The sequence below is a fragment of the Odontesthes bonariensis genome, chromosome 14 (genome assembly GCF_027942865.1).
Source record: "Odontesthes bonariensis isolate fOdoBon6 chromosome 14, fOdoBon6.hap1, whole genome shotgun sequence".
NCBI classification, from domain to species: domain Eukaryota; kingdom Metazoa; phylum Chordata; class Actinopteri; order Atheriniformes; family Atherinopsidae; genus Odontesthes; species Odontesthes bonariensis.
The window spans coordinates 6,180,432-6,200,194 of record NC_134519.1 but is presented as its reverse complement, the minus strand read 5'-3'; the positions used below and the strand labels follow the sequence as shown (position 1 = coordinate 6,200,194).

Sequence of the window (19,763 nt, the reverse complement as noted above, 5' to 3'; positions counted from 1 at the left end):
GGCAGAAAAACTGATAATTAAAACTAAACACCAATTGAAACCTGGTGGCAGTCACCAGGATTTTACTATAATAGTAAGAGTACCATATGTTCCGAGTAGCAACAACCCGTAAAAAAAAAAAATGGAAGTTTTCTCTGAGCAGGCGTCCCAGTTACAGAGGCTACAACACATGCCCTGTCCAGAGGGCCTTTACTGTCGATAAAATGGCCACGAGTGCCCAGAAAAAGGAAAAAGGAGTTATAAAGTAATATTAAGGTTAGGATGCCCCCTATTCGACTCCCCTTGGAGGGTTTTTTTGGGCTCGTTCAACCTGGAGGAGGCCCCGGGGCAGACCCAGAACCTCGCCGGAGGGATCAAATATCCTCTGTGGACTGGGAATGTGAGGATCACTGGGTCTACCTCCCTGGATGAGCAGATGATAATGGGTGGATGGATGAAAAGAGGCTTTGCTCGAGGTGTAACTATTGTCAGAGAAGTGTGAAAATCTCCATTTTTATTCCTTTTTTACTTTATTTTACTCTGTGGAAACTAGGGATGCACCGATACCGATACTGGTATTGGGTATCGGTCCGATACTATTCTAATATACGCATTTAAGTTAACCGATACCATGAACCGATATTAATTTATTGCATGAAGACCGCGATCAGAGGGTGGCTTGTCATTTTTGTTGAATTTTTTTAGATTGGCGGCTCGGGGAGATGTCGAGCTAATCAGGAACAGCTTGGTTAGGCTAGTGAGACCGATACCCGTCTGTGGTAGAAGTATCGGCATTGGTACTTGGTATCGGCAAGTACTCGGATCCAAGTATCGGTTTGAAAAAAAGGCGTATCGCTGCATCCCTAGTGGAAACGGACTTTTCACCAGATGGAATTGCTCGTATGATTAGGGGATTTTAAGCCTCTGATCTTTGCCGGTACTGCGATTGGACGGCTCCGCACTGACCAGACATCTGAGGTTTTCCATTACGAGTATAGCAGAACCACATCCCGGCGCCGCCTCTCAGCCTGCACGCCGATTTGTTTCCCAGTGGCCACTCGTGGTATTGCAACAAAAATAATCCCCTGTGGCCCAAAAAGCATTTTTCCCTATAGACCGCATCAGTAAAAGAGATGCCTGTAAAAATGTTCACAGGACGCCTCCAGCTGTAACCGCTGTTATTTACTAATCTTTGTATTCTATATTTTTAAGTCATGGACTTTTTAATCTGTAAAAAAGTTTTCTAACGGCCAGAAAAGCCCCAGAAAAGTCTCTTTTCCCAGCGTGACGTCACAGCTGTGTACGTGCACTGTGATGTGTGCGTACGTGCACGTCCTCATCGCCCCGGGGCATGATGGGAGGCCCCAAAGCATCATAGGGGGGTGACTCTACTGCACATACTCTATGGGCCGCATAACGCGGAAGTAAAACTGGAAGTCAGAAACTTTTTCGGCGTATGCGCCAGGCGAGCAACTCCATTGAAATCAACGGCGGCCATTTTGAAGTCTGTTATCCAGTTAATATAATACATCCATGAGCAGAACAGGCGACCTTCTTCTTCTATAACACGGTGCATTGAAAAAGTGTTGCTTTCTGACCCAACCCTCTGCCACGTTTTCTATTAAAAGGTGATCCGAAGGAGTCTGAACTGCCCTTAAAGCCCCTAAAGTCGGGTTATTGTAATTAAGCAGCCTATATGACTAATCTTTCAATTATCTCTCACACATATTCCAAACTAAAGCCGACCATGCACACGCACATTCATGCAGCACCTTTTAATTACACACATATAACTCTTCTTTTAATAGAAAATGTGAAATATATCGAGGTCTGTTAGAGGTTCAGGAGCTGGCTGGAGGACCTGAGGACGTGGGAATTAAAACCACCAGGACCTCCATCTCATATTGGATAAATCTGCCTTCTTTGGTTAAATATCGGTAAATCAGATCCTTCAGTGTTAAAGAAAATCTCCTGGTAATGCAACAGCCACAGAGTGAGGATGTTCAAAGCGTCCTCTTGTTGCTGCAGACGTGTCGGGATCTGTCAGATTCAGCTCGGCTGGTGGCCGATTGATCGATCACGGTGCTGGTTCGTGGTCTTTAATCAGCTCAGCGTGTTGCTGTAGCAGGAGACGGAAGAAACTGGTGCTGATCGCCATCAGACGATCATACGCAAGACGTATTTTACAGGGAGGACCCGTATTCTGGGTTTTATTCAGCATTTTCCAAGGGAAACATCAAGCTAGCTGTTAATTAAAAGAACCATTTTAGTATCTGAACCTAAAGGGAGGCAGCTGGAATGATACGGATCCCTAAAACACTAAAACACAAGCACATTGAGTTGCCTGTGGTATGAAATGCGCTATATAAATAAAGATTGATTGATAAAACAATCAAGAACTACTCGATTTAAACAAAGTCAGAGCAAAGGAAAGGAGACGAGAGAGAGTGTGAACAAGATGCAGAGAAGGAAGAGGCAGAGGGGGGTGATAAAGACGACTGGAAGCTACTCGTATGAGAACAGTCCAACAAAATGACGTCAATCCAAACCCCGAAACCGCCCTCCTCCCCGTTAACCCCAATCCTTGCTATTTATAGCCTGAAGACGCTCCACCTTCCTCCTCCTCCTGCCTGCAGGAGCGCTGCAGGAGGAGACGCCGGCTTCACCCTCAGACACGCAGACAATAAAACCAGCAGCTGTTTAATCCAGAGAAAATTCAAAGGCTGGGTATTAAGTCGTTGTTCTGGTTTCTCTACGAAGCAGCAGAATGCGTCACATCTGCGGCCTGAAGGGTGGAGGAAACAAAGCTACACCTGAAACACCTGAATTATTAAAGACAATGATATGAAGGCTAAAAATACAGCACCAGCCAGGACAGGCCAACCCGTTTCTACAGCGTGGAACAAACAGCCGATCTGAAAAATAAAGCTTGTGTCGTTGAACCAATAAAATATTCAATATTTTTAACGTTTTGCATCTGATTGGAGGCGTCTTAAACAGCTTCACGAGGTCGTCACAAAGCTGGTGTCCAGTTCAAGTAATAGATCCAAGTTTGGCGTCAAACGCCCCATCTAACCACGGTACTAATCCATATGAGAACAGCAACCACTTGTTTTAGTTAAGGAAAATAACCCGTGACTAAAATACATGTCGGTTTGACCTTGAGCTGGCAGAAGAATGTTGGTCCAACATGAGAAATGTAAAGAATTTCTGTTTAAGAGGCTTGAACAAGCTGATTTTAGGGATTTATCCATTCAAACTATGACCTTAAAGTCCCCATAACATGACTACGTGCCACATGCCTCCAGATATACTTCAGTCTGCTCTGATTGGTCAGCTCCAGTGGCCTGATCAGGCCCCTCCCACCGTTTAGCTTCAGAAGACTGAAGGAATCCCCTCGAATCGGTCTAAAAGTCTTTGTTTTCAGAAATTTTATTTTGGTTTCACACCTGATCAGAACTTTTTTCTGTCTGACTTTTAAAAAACAACAGACAGCCGGCTGGTGTGGCTCCGTCCGGCCTGCAGGGGGCGCAGGAGGCCAGCCAGCCAGCGGTCAGAGCTGCTGCCTGAGCACAGAAACAGAAACAGACACATTTACAGTAACAGGCAGTGTGAAAACGAGTCTGAAGGCAGGAGATGTGTGTCTGTGTTTGGACTCAGCAGACGTCCTGTGTCATGTGTCACACCTCAGATAAATACTGACTGGGTGTCAACAAAAAGGATGGGAAGTACCGTGGGGTGAAACAAAGGACTGTGTGCAGCTGCAGCGACATCATTAGCCTTTAAGCTAACACCATCAAACCTTTCTTCAACCAAAACATGCAAAAAAAAAAAAAAAAAAAAAAAAAAAAAAACAGGAGAAAAGACCAAAAATACACGGACACAACCACTTTGACTTTAAATTGCCACATTTCAGAGGAAAACATGCACTATTATTATTATTAGCTTCTAATTTACGAATATGAACCACAGATTGAAGGCTTTAATCGATAAATATCTTGATTATTGTTTGGAAATCATCAATAAATCTGAAGTAGTTCCTTTAACTAATACAAATATTAAGCATTTAAAAGCAATTTTATTAAAGAACGTCACACTGTAAATGTGATGCGGTCGTTTTCTCATGGAAAAACCTCAAGAATGACGACGGCTTCCAGTTCACAACAGCTTGAATCCGACCCGACTCAGAGACATTATGACTCTGAACCACATTACAGGCCGATGTTACGGCCGCCGCCTTTAACTTTCCCAACACGAGAGAGAATCCATCGCTTGTAAATCACGTGTGATTGACAGACAGGTCTGAATAATGCAATAACCCGGAGCCTGGCCCACCGTCGCAGAGTGCTTATTAAATTCAAGTTTATTGCCCTTCCTCTGTCCAGACTTTATCCGGAAGAATGAGAGCCGCTTCTCCAGATTTATGGATCCAACCATAAGTATGTGAACCGACTGTAGAAATAAAAACCGATGAAGAAAAAACAAGAGGATGCTGTAGAAAGAAATAAGAGTATTCTGATAATGAAATCTCATAAACCATCATTTTACACACACTAGCACATAGAAAACATATCGAATAACTAGGGCTGGGCGAGTTAACTCGTTATTATCGAGTTAACTTGTTAATTATTTAACGCCGATAAATATTTTATCGCGCATTAACGCAGGTTTTTTTTTTTTTTTTTTTTAAATTGTAAAAGTTTGTTGCTCACAGGCTTTTATTTTGTAAAAGTCTGTTGCTCACAGGCTTTTACTTTGTAAAAGTCTGTTGCTGCCTGCTGTGGAACAGGAAAAGAAAGTAATCGGCGGATCCACCAAACATGGAGAAGGGTACGGAACTTTTACTCGGCCATTTTCATGTTAAAGTTCTTCCAGACGGCGGAGTCGACAGAACCAAAGTCATCTGTAAACTCTGCCAAGTTGAATTGTCTTCTCAGCGTAGTAGTTCCAGTCTAAAATATCACTTAAAGGCAAAACACACAACTGATAGCAGCAAGTCATTCAAGGAAACAGACAGTGGAGCGAGGCTTCTACATAAAAACTACAGAAAGATGCTGATGTTAAAAGTGTGTTTGCACAACAAATGTTATGGCACTTTCATTCATATGGCAGCACATTTAAAATAAAACTAAATGCTAAAAGCTATACACTACTTTTGGATTCATTTTTGGATTCTGTGTACAAATGCGATTAATCGTGATTAATCAGGGAAATCATGTGATTAATTAGATTAAAAATTTTAATCGTTGCCCAGCCCTAATAATAGTAAACTTGAATCCACTGTGTACTTGTATTTAATTTTATTAGCAGCGTCCTCCTGACATAACATCCTCCCCGCCTCCTAACGCTCTCTGGTCGCTATGGTAACGCTTCAACACGCCTTAAAAATGCAGCTTTTCTTTTTCTTAGTGGTCACAGCCTCTTCTTCCGTCTCCTCGCTGGGAAGAAGCTTTCCAAACACGCCTGTTTTTGACTCATTTTGCTCGGTCCGTGGGTTTAATTTCAGCGTTTAAGCATCGCGTGACCGAGACGAGAGAGCGAGTCGAGAACAGACAGCTGTAACGGAGAGAATTCGGTCATTTTTAAATTCATCGATGTGGCGCGATGCATCGCGTTGCTTCACGTGTCGACTCGGCATCGATTAATTAACATCAATGCTTTAAAAAATAAATAAATAAAAATTAAAGCCAATGCATTGCCGCAAGGCCGGGACGTAAAACACGTAACCGGAACCTTAAGGCGCACGCCGCCCGGACCGTTTAGCGAGTGCGACCATAACAAACGGTTAGTTAACGGTTGCAAACGGCTCCAGCAGCCTCCAAAGACTCTCCACCGGGGTTGGCTAAATCATCCGTGTGGAAGTACTTTTGATTTTATGAGAGAGCAAACCAGACGACTGAATAAATAAAGTAAATAAATAAAATAAAGTACAAATAACACCACAAACTGTGAGGCAAATGAGGCCGTTTTCGGTTAGTGGGGCGCACCGTGGAGCTGCGCCGCAAACTCCCTCACCGAAAACACTTCACAGAAAGAAATCCCACCTTTAGGCGAAACCAAACGTCCTGGAGTCCGTGAAGAAGGCGAGCAGCGCGGGGCTTACATGTGATGGTGGACCTCAGTTGCCAACAAACCCTTCCGTTACTATAACAGCGCGTTTTGTGCCAAGAACAGATGGAAGTTGGTGAGTCACGTTCTCCAAACTCGAGAGATGAGTGAAGAGAATGCATTTGTTACCTTGGAATATGGCAGTTACCTATGGAAGTTTTTCTGTGCCATCAGAGTTTGAATACGGATTTCTAATATTGAATTTTTACAGCATCAAAATCAGACTTTGAATTTGAAAAACCAATAGTGGAAAAAAAAAAATCAATTTCTAAAAACAAAATTCAGTGGGAAAAAATTCAATGGAAAAAGAAATGTCCACTTTTTTTTTCATAGATCTTTTATTCCACTTCAGTTCTGATCATAACTACCAAGTTTTAAATTATTTTTTAAAAATTAACCCTTTAAATACTGGTTGATATGATGTAAACGTCAATTTCTGTAAGAAAAAAAAACACAAAAACTGCTATATTTTCAAAATATAGAATGCAAAGTGGAAATGTTGAGCGGGGATAATTATGGCCTGGGATATGTCAATGATCAGCAACAACATTGATTTTTGGAGATTTTTAATTGTTTTGCCATGTCTGATTTGAAATTAAACTCCTTAATTTCTGAAAAGGGACATTTTCACAAAAAAGGGGAAAAAAATATTAACCTTTGATGTTTTTAAGTTGTTTTAAAAGGGGACAAAAATGTCCCCTTTCAGAAATTAAGTTGTGTTTTAAATCAGGTATGAGGGTTAAAGCGCTCTATTGATTTTTTTGTCGACACAAAACAGAAACACAATTTTTTACGTCAAATATGGTTCTACGGGAGCTAAATTCCTTCTTGTGTGAAAATGAACAAAACCCTCTCGTCTGCCATCCCAAGCAGCACGGCAGCCCCCCCCCAAGGATTGTTGTTTCAAATCACTGAACATTAGAAGAGTTTCATCAGAGTACTTTATCTCTTTTAAGTGGCTCAGGCAGCCCCGGGTGCCACCAACAAGCGGTGAATTAAGTAGATCAGTGGAGGGATAAAGAATAAACACATTTTTTCCTTCATGTTTTTGCTTCTGAGATCATTTGTGTTCTACGGCATTGCATCACTGCTGGTTAAAAGTGTTTTCCCACAACTTTTAAGTCAAAAGAAAGCAGCCTTCCAAAGTTGTAGAGGATGATATCTTATCCCACCCAGTCTCTGAACAGTGGATAATAAATTGATTCAAACTCAGTTTAAAAAAAACCAACAAAGCGTAAAACCGAATACAGCGCTCAATGGCAGCTCTAAACACGTTGGTTTAACATTTTAGGATAAATGTGAATATATATATATATATATATATATATATATATATATACACATATATATACACATATATATACATATATATATAATATCTATCTTTTGATTTATGTGATTCTGTTTGGAGCTTCTGTGAATTAAGAATATCTTCAGACCTTTTTATGTTGGAGCTTCTGAGCCGGCAACGCGTTCATAGGTCACCTCCATCATCGACTTCCCCGCCCAATCTGCTAACCTCAAGCAAGTCGACCAATCAGAAGACACTTTAGCCAGATCCTCTTGGTCTTAGTTGAGTAGGGCCGTCACGGTAACCGCAAAAATGAAATATCTCGATATGAAGAAGCCCACCTCGCTTCATAATGGGCCGCCGCCGCCATCACCTGATCTCACCACCACACACGTTGAGAAGGAGAAAATGGCAGTTGTACTGGTAACAAAGCTAAATGTTACTTCGCCCCTTTGGGAGCATTTTGGCTTTCAGCCAAATGAAAAAGGGGAACCAGCCAATTTAAATGAGGCAATCTGTAAAATCTGCGGCAAAACAGTTAAAACCAGGAAACAACTAATTTAAGGGCTCACCTGGCGCGGTTGCCGCCGCCTCCTGAAACAGAGTCGCTGAGCAGCTCATGTCGGGGCGAGCCGACAGCTTGGAGTCGGCAAAGCAATATATTCAATTTCTAAACAGGTATGTTGTTTACTTTATATGCACCAGAAACCAATTTCTCATTTGATTTCATGTGCAGAAACCTGCTGTTGAAACTGGTACATTAAATAACAGTCAGAAGTATTTATACACATCAATTTATACTATCATCAATGGGTAAATTTTTTAATTTTTTTAATAATTTCATGATTCACTGATTTACTACAATATATGAATTAGGGCCGACACGGTATATGTATTCGTACCGAACCGTCACGGTACGGGGGTCACGGTTCGGTACGCGCATTTCCACGCAGAATACACACGGTACGGAAGTTTTCTGAACGCGGAACTGTTATTTTGCAAGAGTTTCCTTCAGGACCCATTTAAACACTGCCACATGCAAGGTCTGATTGGTCCGTAGAGATATACGCTTTCGGACAGAGTAGTTATAAGAACGCAGTTATCAGAACTGTCCTACTCGAATTTCGTTCTGATAACTGTCCTTCCCCAGCGGAACTGTTTCAGTCTGCATTAGCACATGAGTTGGGACTGATGCGCCGCGCGCAGCCATCCGCGTCAGTGACGTGTTAGCCGTTAGCCGTTTAGCGCTACATTCAACAACAAAACGGAACAAAAGAAAACCCGAGAGACGAAAAAACACCACAAAGAAGCTAATATGGAGAGTGGGGAGGCCACCGTGTTCATGGTCTGCATGATGGTGAGATTAATCATGGACGATCACATCAGGCGTCTAATATCGAGGCTGGAAGAGCTCACAGAGAGAGTCAGGATCAAGCGCAGGCGATACTTCTTCGTTTCATGAAGGAAGAAAGGAGAGCAGCGCGCCGCAGACAAAGGAGACAACGTGTAAGTTTAACTTATTAAACACCCGCCGGTTCTTTCTGTGTGGTATGATGAAACATTTCAGCCGTGATAGCATGACAAGGGGCGTAGCTACCGACCACCACACACCTCCGTCAGATGCGTTCCTATAGAACCATGAAAAGTCCTGACCAATTACGTCTCCCCAATGTATTACAACAACCCCTGGATACGAATACATGCAGAGCAAAAAAAATTACCGAAACAATTGGAATTTACATCGCATCTGCAATGCGCCTCCTGTAGAAGAGGCAGGATTCAGATATCTATTACATGTGCTCGAACCTCGCTACACGCCTCCTTCGGCACTGTACCGAAAATGTACCGAACCGTAGGGTCCGTACCGAGGTACGTACCGAACCGTGAGTTTTTTGTACCGTTCCACCCATAATATGAATAAATCCCTAACAAACAGAAGAAAATTAACAGCATGTCGAGTTAATTCTTCTACATTGTTCATACATATAGTCCATCATGGTGCACTGTGCTGCGATCGGTCAGAGAACGTTGTACGAAAGTACGGTGTACAAATGTACGAAAGTACAGTGTACGAATGTACGAAAGTACGGTGTATGAATATACAAAAGTATGGTGTACGAAAGTACGGTGTACGAAAGTACAGTGTACGAAAGTACAGTTTCCCCACTGACGCAGAGAGGAGAAAAAACGTTATTAATGTTGTCCAAATGCAGTTATCTAGTGGGGAAACATATTCATTTGATTCAGAAGTGCAGAAGATATACAAACAATTTTTTTTTTACCCTTTCAAGCTGCATCATGAGCAGTTCACTCTGTAGTAAGTCTATAGCGTTGCTAACGCTTGCGGCTAACTATTGGAAACTATTGGGAAGCTTCACAAGCCGCCATTGGAGTCAATTGGAGACGCCACTCCAAGTTCCATCCCTTTAGCTTCGCAATAGAAAGAACTCCCTCATTCTGAACAAATTAAAACCTATTTGAAGTTACGAAGTGTGCAAAGCTAATCTAGAGATACTCAAGATTAAGAGTTAAATAACTTGAAATGATCACGTCCACTTTAAATAACTGTGGGAGAGAAGTAAAAGGAAATTAAGTTATGTTGCAGAGGTCAGATATGTGGAAAGAACATCTGCAATGAGAAAGTGTTTAAGGTCAAGTTTAGGTCGCAGGTATATATATATATATATATATATATATATATTAGCTGCAAGAGTGAACACAGGTCACCTTTTCTTTCTTTCAGCAGTAATATCCAACATAAAAAAATCTGAAACTGAAAAAAACCTGCAGACAAAAAGCTGTCAGTCGAGAATACGAAACTAATTATCTCAGAAAGTTGTGCTCATTAGAAACCGTGGTCCAACACAGCCTGTAGGATACAGAGACATGCCATCCCTTCATGTTGTTGTGGTAACAGGCCCGTCCCCTGGGAGATAGTTACAGCGACCGGAAAAGTTCGTAATAAGTTGTAGCCCCCTGAGCTCTGAGGTTAAACACTGCTGCTACTTTCAATAGTAAAGGATTTCATAGGCTTGTTTCAGCAGGTGCACCAGAGTTTAAAAAAACTGTTTCAACATGATTCTTTCAGTCTATCAGCAGCATAACACGTCCATGAGCTCTATCCATGCGTCTTAAGTTCTGGTTATTCGGAAAACACTAGATTTAAGATGCTCAGCTCTGTGCTGGGACCGGCAGTACGGACTCCAACAGTTGTCGCTGCGTTCTCAGCTGCTTTGTTTACACTCAGAAACAAATTCAAAGGAGAAGCAGCAGGTTTTCTATATCCTGTCCAGTTGGACTATTTACGCATGGTTTTATTTATTTACCAAAAACACTTGAACGGTGGCATGTCAGGTGAGCAGGTGGTCCTCCACTGAACAAGGTCTACTTCTGATCTTGATACGTTGACACAATCACACCACGTTTTCCTCCTTCTGTACGTTTCTTGGCACTTTAAGTAACACTAAACTTCTGAGATGTGACACTAATGCCATAAAGACAAACCTCCATGTGAGCCCTGAATAATTTTTTACGTTAAAGAGACTACAAGGACACCATCAAACGCCCACATAATCGATGTGGTGAAGGGCTGGAAACCAAAGTCGTGAACCGCGGTATCTCAGTACCTGGGCACGTAGTTTTAAAGTGTAAAAAACTTCTCTCTTTAATTTTATTAAACCATAATTAAACTATTCAAACTATTCAAATGTCAGAACGTTCAGCTCATTCAGGAGATGACTTTTTGGTATTTCTTACTTTTACAGTTTTTAAATTATTAAGCTTTCTTTTTCTTTTATTTGACAGATATTATAACGATTGGAGTGGTCTTACTGAGTTAATGTGACCTCCACTGTAAGCACAATCACTTTTACATTATTATATTTCTTCCAAAATATTTTCCCTTAATAATTCATAATTAAATATTCAGATATCAAGTTAGTTTTTAGATGGTTGAGTTTTTATTTTATTTTATTTTAAAGCCATTGAAAAGATTGGAGAATTCTAGCTGAGATTTTGTTGAATAATGAGTGAGTTTGTTCCCTTCGACACATTAAGGCGCATTTATTCAGCAATCAGCATTCACACCACTGTTTCACACCTTCTAGTATGTCACACAAGACATTTATTAGCTGTGATTTTGGGGTTATATGTCGCATTTGTGTTCATAATCAGGTTAAACTCAAATAGATTGACAATGGTCTACAAACGCGGCAACCTTTATGTATTTTCTTCCAATTCCTGATGAGAAATTGCATTCAAAACCATCAAGGACTAAGAAAATTAATAGCATGTCGAGTTAATTCTTCTACATTGTTCATAGATATAGTCCAACATGGTGCACTGTGCTGCGATCGTTCAGAGAACGTTGTACGAATGTACGAAAGTACAATTTACGTGTAGTGTACGAATGTCCGTGGAGTGTACGAAAGTACTGTGTACGAATGTACGGTGTACGGGTGTACGAATGTACGTATGTACGTAAAGTGTACCGTGTACGAATGTACGTGTAGTGTACGAGTGTGCGGTGTACGAATGTATGTGTAGTGTATGAGTGTACGGTGTACGAAAGTATGGTGTACAAATGTACGAAAGTACTGTGTACGAAATTACTGTGTACGAGTGTACGATGTACGTAAGTACGGTGTACGAAAGTACGGTGTACGAATGTACGGTGTACGAATATACGTGTAGTGCACGGTGTACGAATGTACGTGTAGTGTACGAAAGTACGGTGTACGAATGTACGTGTAGTGTACGAAAGTACGGTGTACGAATGTACGTGTAGTGTACGGTGTACAAAAGTACGGTGTACGAAAGTACGAGTAGTGTACGGTGTACGAATGTACGTGTACGAATGTACGTGTAGTGTACGAATGTACGAAAGTACGGTGTACGAATGTACGTGTAGTGTACGGTGTACAAAAGTACGGTGTACGAAAGTACGGTGTACGAAAGTACGAGTAGTGTACGGTGTACGAATGTACGTGTACTGTACGGTGTACGAATGTACGTGTACTGTACGAATGTACGAAAGTACGGTGTACGAATGTACAGTTTCCCCACTGACGCAGAGAGGAGAAAAAACGTTATTAATGTTGCCCAAATGCAGTTATCTATTGGGGAAAGAAGAAAATACACATAAAGGTTGCCGCGTTTGTAGACCATTGTCAATCTATTTGAGTTTAACCTGATTATAAACACAAATGCCGACACAAACCAACCTAGTTACATCACCACCATCTCTGAAGCTGAGCTGGTTATCGGAGCTAAACCTGCTACATGGTAAGCTGCCTGAGAAGCTGCCACTTCCACACAGAAACACACCGTGGCAGAGAAAATCTCTGCGGGGCGCGCCCAGCCGCTCGATAAGCGCCTAATTTATGCGAGCCGTGCTGAGCGGAGGGGCGAGGATATCTAAAAACCCTGGAGACGGTCGCAGGGTGGCGACGGAGCGCCGCGTTCACACGGCAGCGGCCTGTGTGATAACGCCGTTCATTTAATTTCCTCTGTGTGCTGTGAGTCTGCAACGGAGAAATGAGTGTGCGAGACAGGATGGATGTGAGAAAATTAATGTACGAGGAAGACAAGTGTGTTTGTGCCCATCTGGAGGTGAACAGATACAGTTTGTATACGTCCGACTGGGCCACGGACGGATTTACAGTCCTGTCCTCCCGCTGTCTGTTTCATGACCTCGACGTTTGATCATCCAGCGCGAGGAAGGCAGCAGGTATGTGAACGCTGCCATAATGAAAATAAAATCAAATCCATCTTTACAGCACGAGATTATCCGGAGCAAACACACATCATTTTTACAACGTATAACATAAGCTGTTAAACAGTCCGGACTCGGTGTAACCGACACCTGCCCACAATGAATGAATATGGCAAAAATATACGACTGTGTGCATAAAAAGCCGACTCCAGGATCATTCCTTAAGACCGGTCTCATATTTCATTTGAAGAGTTTAAACTTTTACCATAAAACTGAAGATTCATAGAGCAAACTTTGAGTTCTCCCCTTCAGATTGAAGACAGCCGGACAAAACCACGGGCCTCTTTTTCTCAGCTTTCTTCAAACAGTGATTTAAGATTTAAAAATAATTCTAAATGGAGGTGCAGAAGCATTAAATCTGAGGTTCTAACAGAACTGCTCATCCAACACAGCTCGATATGTGCAACATTTAAAGAAACAGAACTGCTTTATTTGTCTCGTTGCTCGCAGAAAGTAAGCTGTGATGCAAACTATAAAAGGAATAAAGCAGAGGTGGGTAGTAACGAGTTACATTTACTTGAGTAAGTTTTTTAAATTATTATACTTCTAGGAGTAGTTTTAAATCTCTATACTTTTTACTTTTCCTTGAGTAGATATGTGCAGCAGAAACTGTCCTCTTACTCCGCTACATTAGGCTACAATGAGCTGGTTACTTTTCTTCTTACCTCTTTGGTATTCTACGCCTCATTATTTTTAACCCCCCGCGTACGCCTCATTTTAATGTTTTATTCTGACAGAGAGAGAGACTTCCACCAAAGGCTCTACCACCTGACTGTGTTCCACCAATCAGACGCAGCCGTGCAGTCTGGTCACGTGACCGTACTCGATCTCAGCGGCGGGACGGGTTAGCTTTAGCATTAGCAGTCGTAGCAAACAAACAAAGAAACAGATGAAAAATGTCAGAACCAACGGTGGGAAATGAAGACGCAGACGAGGCCTCATACTGAAAGCATGTTTACCTTACAAAGAGTGAGAAACAGCAGCTACATTATGTGTCTTCTGTGGCAACCAAAACAAACGCACATTTCAGCAGAAACTCAACATCTAACTTGAGGAAACATGTAGCGCTAAGTTTCCTAAACTCGTTTTTCCCCCATGGATAGGTGAATGTTTGTTTTTTAGGTTACATATGGGTTACATATGTTTTAAACATTTCCTAAGTCTCTTTTATTTTTTATTGAAGTTCTTGAATTTACCTGGATTATTTTAATTTAAGCTATTTTGTAATTAATTAATTCATTTTATCACTTCCAATTTGCCTAAAGATGATTATTTAGTATTTTTGTCTGTCTGATTGAATGCTTGTGTTAACAAATAAATCAAACGTTACTCAGTACTTGAGTAGTTTTTTTTACTGAGCACTTTTTTACTCTTACTCAAGTAATTATTTGGATGACTACATTTTACTTTTACTTGAGTACAGTGTTTGGCTACTCTACCCACCTCTGGAATAAAGTAAGTTGCACAGATTTGTCGGATTTGGTCATTTCAAGTTTTTAATCTTAGTTTAAATTACTCTGGAACAAAACACGTTGTATCTGAGCAAATGTTTCAGATTAGATTTTCACCAAATCAGCCATGTTCTACCACCCGTCTGAGCACTATGACCCATATAGTCCGAAGATAAGTAGCCAGAGCCTCTCAGAACAGACCTGGGAGGAAGTGAAACTCAGAGCAGCCGTTTCTCACGTTCGGATACTTACACCAACACGGGGCGGACGGCGTTGTTCATGTTGCCATAAGCTGCTCGGCCCAGCAGCTCTCTGAAGCAGCTCTCAGCCAGAGCCGACGGGTTCTCCTCGCCATCCTGACCCACCCCCGATGGAGTGCCGGGATGCCCCGCCCTGTCAGAGAAAGGAAACAGCTGTTAGAAAAGACAGAAAGTGGAAAAAAGAAACAGAGAAAACTGTTTAAAACAAAAAAAAATATATGGCTGGGCGAGTTAACTCGTTATTATCGCGTTAACTTGTTAATTATTTAACGGCGATAAATATTTTATCGCGCATTAACGCCTGTTTTATTATTGATTTTATTATTATTAGTATATGTTGCTCACAGGCTTTTATTTTGTAAAAGTCTGTTGCTGTCTGCTGTGGAACAGGAAAAGAAAGTAATCGGCGGATCCACCAAACATGGAGAAGGGTACGGAACTTTTACTCGGCCATTTTCATTTTAAAGTTCTTCCAGACGGCGGAGTCGACAGAACCAAAGTCATCTGTAAACTCTGCCAAGTTGAATTGTCTTCTCAGCGTAGTAGTTCCAGTCTAAAATATCACTTAAAGGCAAAACACACAACTGATAGCAGCAAGTCATTCAAGGAAACAGACAGTGGAGCGAGGCTTCTACATAAAAACTACAGAAAGATGCTGATGTTAAAAGTGTGTTTGCACAACAAATGTTATGGCACTTTCATTCATATGGCAGCACATTTAAAATAAAACTAAATGCTAAAAGCTATACGCTACTTTTGGATTCATTTTGGGATTTTGCGTACAAATGCGATTTATCGTGATTAATCAGGGAAATCATGTGATTAATTAGATTAAAAATTTGAACCGTTGCCCAGCCCTAGAAAAAAACAAGCAGCACAACGGTTGTGTTAGTTAATCCGAGAATAAAAAGTTTCCCTGAAGAAGAAGAAGAGTTAAAACGACTGGAATCAGCTGCATCCACGGAGCCAACAGGGCAGGAATCAATTATTCAGATCGCACATGAAGAAAGTGCAAAGAGAGAGAAGGCCAGAGGGGTGAAAAGAGAAAAGCCTCCGGGCCAGAAGGGAAGGAGGGATGGACGGAGAGAAAGTGCCTCTGAGGAATGAAGGAGTGGACGAGGAGGAATCAATCAGAGCAGCTAACAAAAGGGAGAAATCAAATGAAAGTATCGACCAGCCTCAATCAGATATGTGTGTGGAAACAGTCGGCTTCCAGCTGAAGACGGAAACGCTGCAGAGCCCGTCCAGGGGAGGCTTTTTACCCAGCAGCACCTCCCACGCTGTAGAGCTCATCACAAAATCCATCTTTTAAATGTCTTTGTTTTCAGATTCCTGGTACTAACATCAGTGAAATACCACTCCTTTATAGAGTAAAGAATAAACTCAATCACTGCCAGTGTGACAGCGGACAGATCTACCTGGATGAAAGTTTGCTCAGCAGGTTGATTTCTGCTTCTCTAACTGGATTTTCTCCTCCTCCATCACTTTACATCCACCTGAGCCTGAAATCAGCCCGACGACCGGCTGGATTCAGGGTTTCAGGGAGCGGCGTTGGTCAGAAAACACAGTTTGTTGTTGGTGAGCCGACTGAACCGAGCTTCGTTTCACACGTGAATTCAGCTGTAATTTACACTTATGAATAAGTACAACGTTGCATACTGAAGTTGAAAAAGTAAAATGCAATACACAAAGGAGAGAAATGGGAAAATAGTGCAAAAAAAAAAAAGGTGATTTTTAAAAAATATTCCATTCCAAGAATAAACAGAATAAAGTTGGAATAAAGAAAGATTCATTTTCGACAGGTCGGCTTCGTTCACGACAAGTCGGCTTCGTTAACGTCAAGTCGAATTCGTTCACGACAAGTCGGCTTCGTTCACGACAAGTCGAATTCGTTCACGACAAGTCGGCTTCGTTCACGACAAGTCGAATTCGTTCACGACAAGTCGAATTCGTTCACGACAAGTCGAATTCGTTCACGACAAGTCGGCTTCGTTCACGACAAGTCGGCTTTCGTTCACGACAAGTCGAATTCGTTCACGACAAGTCGGCTTCGTTCACGACAAGTCGAATTCGTTCACGACAAGTCGGCTTCGTTCACGACAAGTCGAATTCGTTCACGACAAGTCGGCTTCGTTCACGACAAGTCGAATTCGTTCACGACAAGTCGAATTCGTTCACGACAAGTCGGCTGTGTTCACGACAAGTCAAATTCACCCTGATCACCGAGTAATTCGCCTCCATGTGAGCTGTAATGTGAATACAAAGTGACATCGTGAGGTATTTTCCAGTTTGGCAGACGTTTACGTGCATCAAACACAAACATGTTTTTCCCCTGAAAAACATGACATTTTATGCAACTTTTTGGAAAACGCTGTCCAGAATGAAAACATTTAGAAGCTCTGTGTCTTGTGTTGTTGGGCAGAGTTTTTTGGGTTCGTGTCAGATCGTGCATCATCATCTCTTCCGTTTCCATGGCAATGACAGTTATGGACAAAAGAGTATTGGCGCCGACTTTGTTATGTTTTCGCATAAATGCACAGCTACCCACCAATTATACTTAAGAATGGAGGCCTCAGAATGCACCATGGAGGTTGCAGCCGCCAACGTTGCCAGTTCTGGAAAAAGACCCATTTGGATCTCTAGATTTAAGCAACTAAGAGTGTTTGTTTTTTATGTCTTTTGGTCCATGCTGCCTTCATATTTCAATACAACCGCACCAGTTTATTTGGGATGACAGCTTTCTCACTGAATTAAAAGATCTGCTTTTATGTTGAATAATCTCGTACCTTTAGTTCAGCTGTAAAGAATAATAAACATGTGGTTACACTAATTAACTAATTAAATGTGGTTATTTAATGTTAACATCCTCGTTAAGACAGCTTTAAACAGCCACCTTGTTCACCCTGTGGCTCTGTATCCAAGATATAAACTTGCGAACAAGTTTCTTGCAGAGCCGCCATGATTCCACCGTCCTGGCAGCAGATCAAACTGGCCTACTGTTGTTTTACATTTTTTATATCAAAGTAAGTCACTTTCCCAGCCGTGAGCTCGGTGACAGATGGACTGCAGGCAGCTGGGACTCAGGAAACAAACAATCCAATTACTGTCAGACCACAAAGGAGGTCCAGAGGAAATTAAACGCTTACCGCTTTGTTGGAAGCAGGAAAATGAGAGAAAAATAAGAAAAAGCATGCTGTAGTCGAAGGTGGATCGTTGTAGTTTAAAGAGATTAAAATGCCCGAAAGTGTAGAAAATGAGTATCGTCTACGGTTAGCTTAAATGACAACGAAAACGGGACATATTCAAGGGTATCGGAATGGTTACGATGTCAAGAATCAGGAAAATAAATATAAATATATAAATATATTTAGGTCTGCCTTCATATAACTAATATCTGAGATGTTAACCTGGTTTTCTTTATGATGAAATCATGAAGCTAAATGAGAATTTAAACTGGTTTATTTGCTCATTTAGATGCTAATTTCAAATATACAGTTTTCTGTCATTGCCAGGTCACAAACCCTCAGATAAGCAACACATGCACAGCTCTCTGAAGGTCCCACCACAGCATCTCAGGCAGGCTGAGGTCTGGACTGCTGTGTTTGGGATCTTTGTCCTGTTGATGAGCCAGTTTCAGCCTCTAGAACACTTTGGTATTCAGAGGAGTTCCTGGTGGACTCAGTGGCTGTGAGGTGCCCAGGTCCTGTGGCTGCAGAACCAGCCCAGATCATCAGCCCTCCACCACCGTGCTTGACAGCTGGTGAGAGGTGTTTGTGCTGATGTGCTGTGTTTGGTTTCCTCCAAACGTGCTGCTGTGCATTATGAGCAAACATCTCCACTTTGGTCTGCTCTGTCCAAAGGACATTGTTCCAGAAGTCTTGTGGTTTGTTCAGACGCAGCTTTGCAAACCTAAGCTGTGCTGCCATGTTCTTTTTAGAGAGAAGAGGCTTTCTCCTGCAGCCCTTCCACACAAGCCACACCTGTTCAGCCTGTTTCTAACTGTGCTGCCATGACCTTTAACCTTTAACATGCTAACTGAGGCCCGCAGAGTCTGAGATGTAGCTCTTGGGTTTCTGACCTTGGGGTGACCTTTAACCTTTAACATGCTAACTGAGGCCTGCAGAGTCTGAGATGTAGCTCTTGGGTTTCTGACCTTGGGGTGACCTTGCTGGGACGTCCACTCCTGGGCAGATTGACAGCTGTCCTGAATGTTTTCCACTTGTGAATAATCTTTCTCTCTGTAGAACGATGGACTCCAGATAGTTTGGAAACGGCCTTATAACCCTTCCCAGGTCGATGGGCAGCAACAGCTGCTTCTCTAAGATCATTGCTGATGTCTTTCCTCCTTGGCATTGGCCATAGTTTTAGTTTTAGTTTATTTTGTTTCAGTAATGTGTCGTTGATCATCTGAGGTCATGTTTATCTCATTCTAAGACCTGGATCTGGACCTTTCGATCTATTCATCAGCTCAAAATGAGAAAATGATCAGAATTTAACATCTTTTTTGTGGAATAAAGTTTAAATTCAGAGAAGATTTAATGCTCGAGTGAGTAAATATATTTTAAAAATGCCTCGTTGAAAAACAGGCTGTATTTGTGTGGATTTTATCGTCTCTGATGGCGTTCCAGAGGCGGCTCAGAAGAAACCAACTGAACAAAATTACAGTTGAAGGTCGAGTCCACGTTGAAGGAAGACGTCCTGATCTGTTTGTGTAAGGCCGACACAAGCAGGCGCTTAACTGCGAACCCAGAAGAGCCTTTCCCTCATTCATTTCCACCCTCTGCACGCCGGCCACGTCCGCCTTCCCTGAGATGCAATTAACGGAATCCGGCGCCCTTGACCGCAGATCAACCGTGGCTCGATTAGAAAGCCCACAACACGGCGCCACGGGGTAAACGAAC

At 42.0% G+C, this 19,763-nt stretch overlaps 1 protein-coding gene across 4 annotated transcripts in view; it reads right to left on the bottom strand.

Annotated features, from left to right (window-relative positions):
• Window positions 1–19,763, bottom strand: part of efr3a (EFR3 homolog A (S. cerevisiae)) — a 158,354-nt gene that overhangs the window by 47,038 nt on the left and 91,553 nt on the right. For all 4 annotated transcript variants that reach the window (XM_075482695.1, XM_075482696.1, XM_075482693.1 and 1 more), the window contains one exon: window positions 14,855–14,995. In XM_075482695.1, the coding sequence (XP_075338810.1) occupies window positions 14,855–14,995 (141 nt within the window). The remainder of the gene's footprint in view (window positions 1–14,854; window positions 14,996–19,763) is intronic.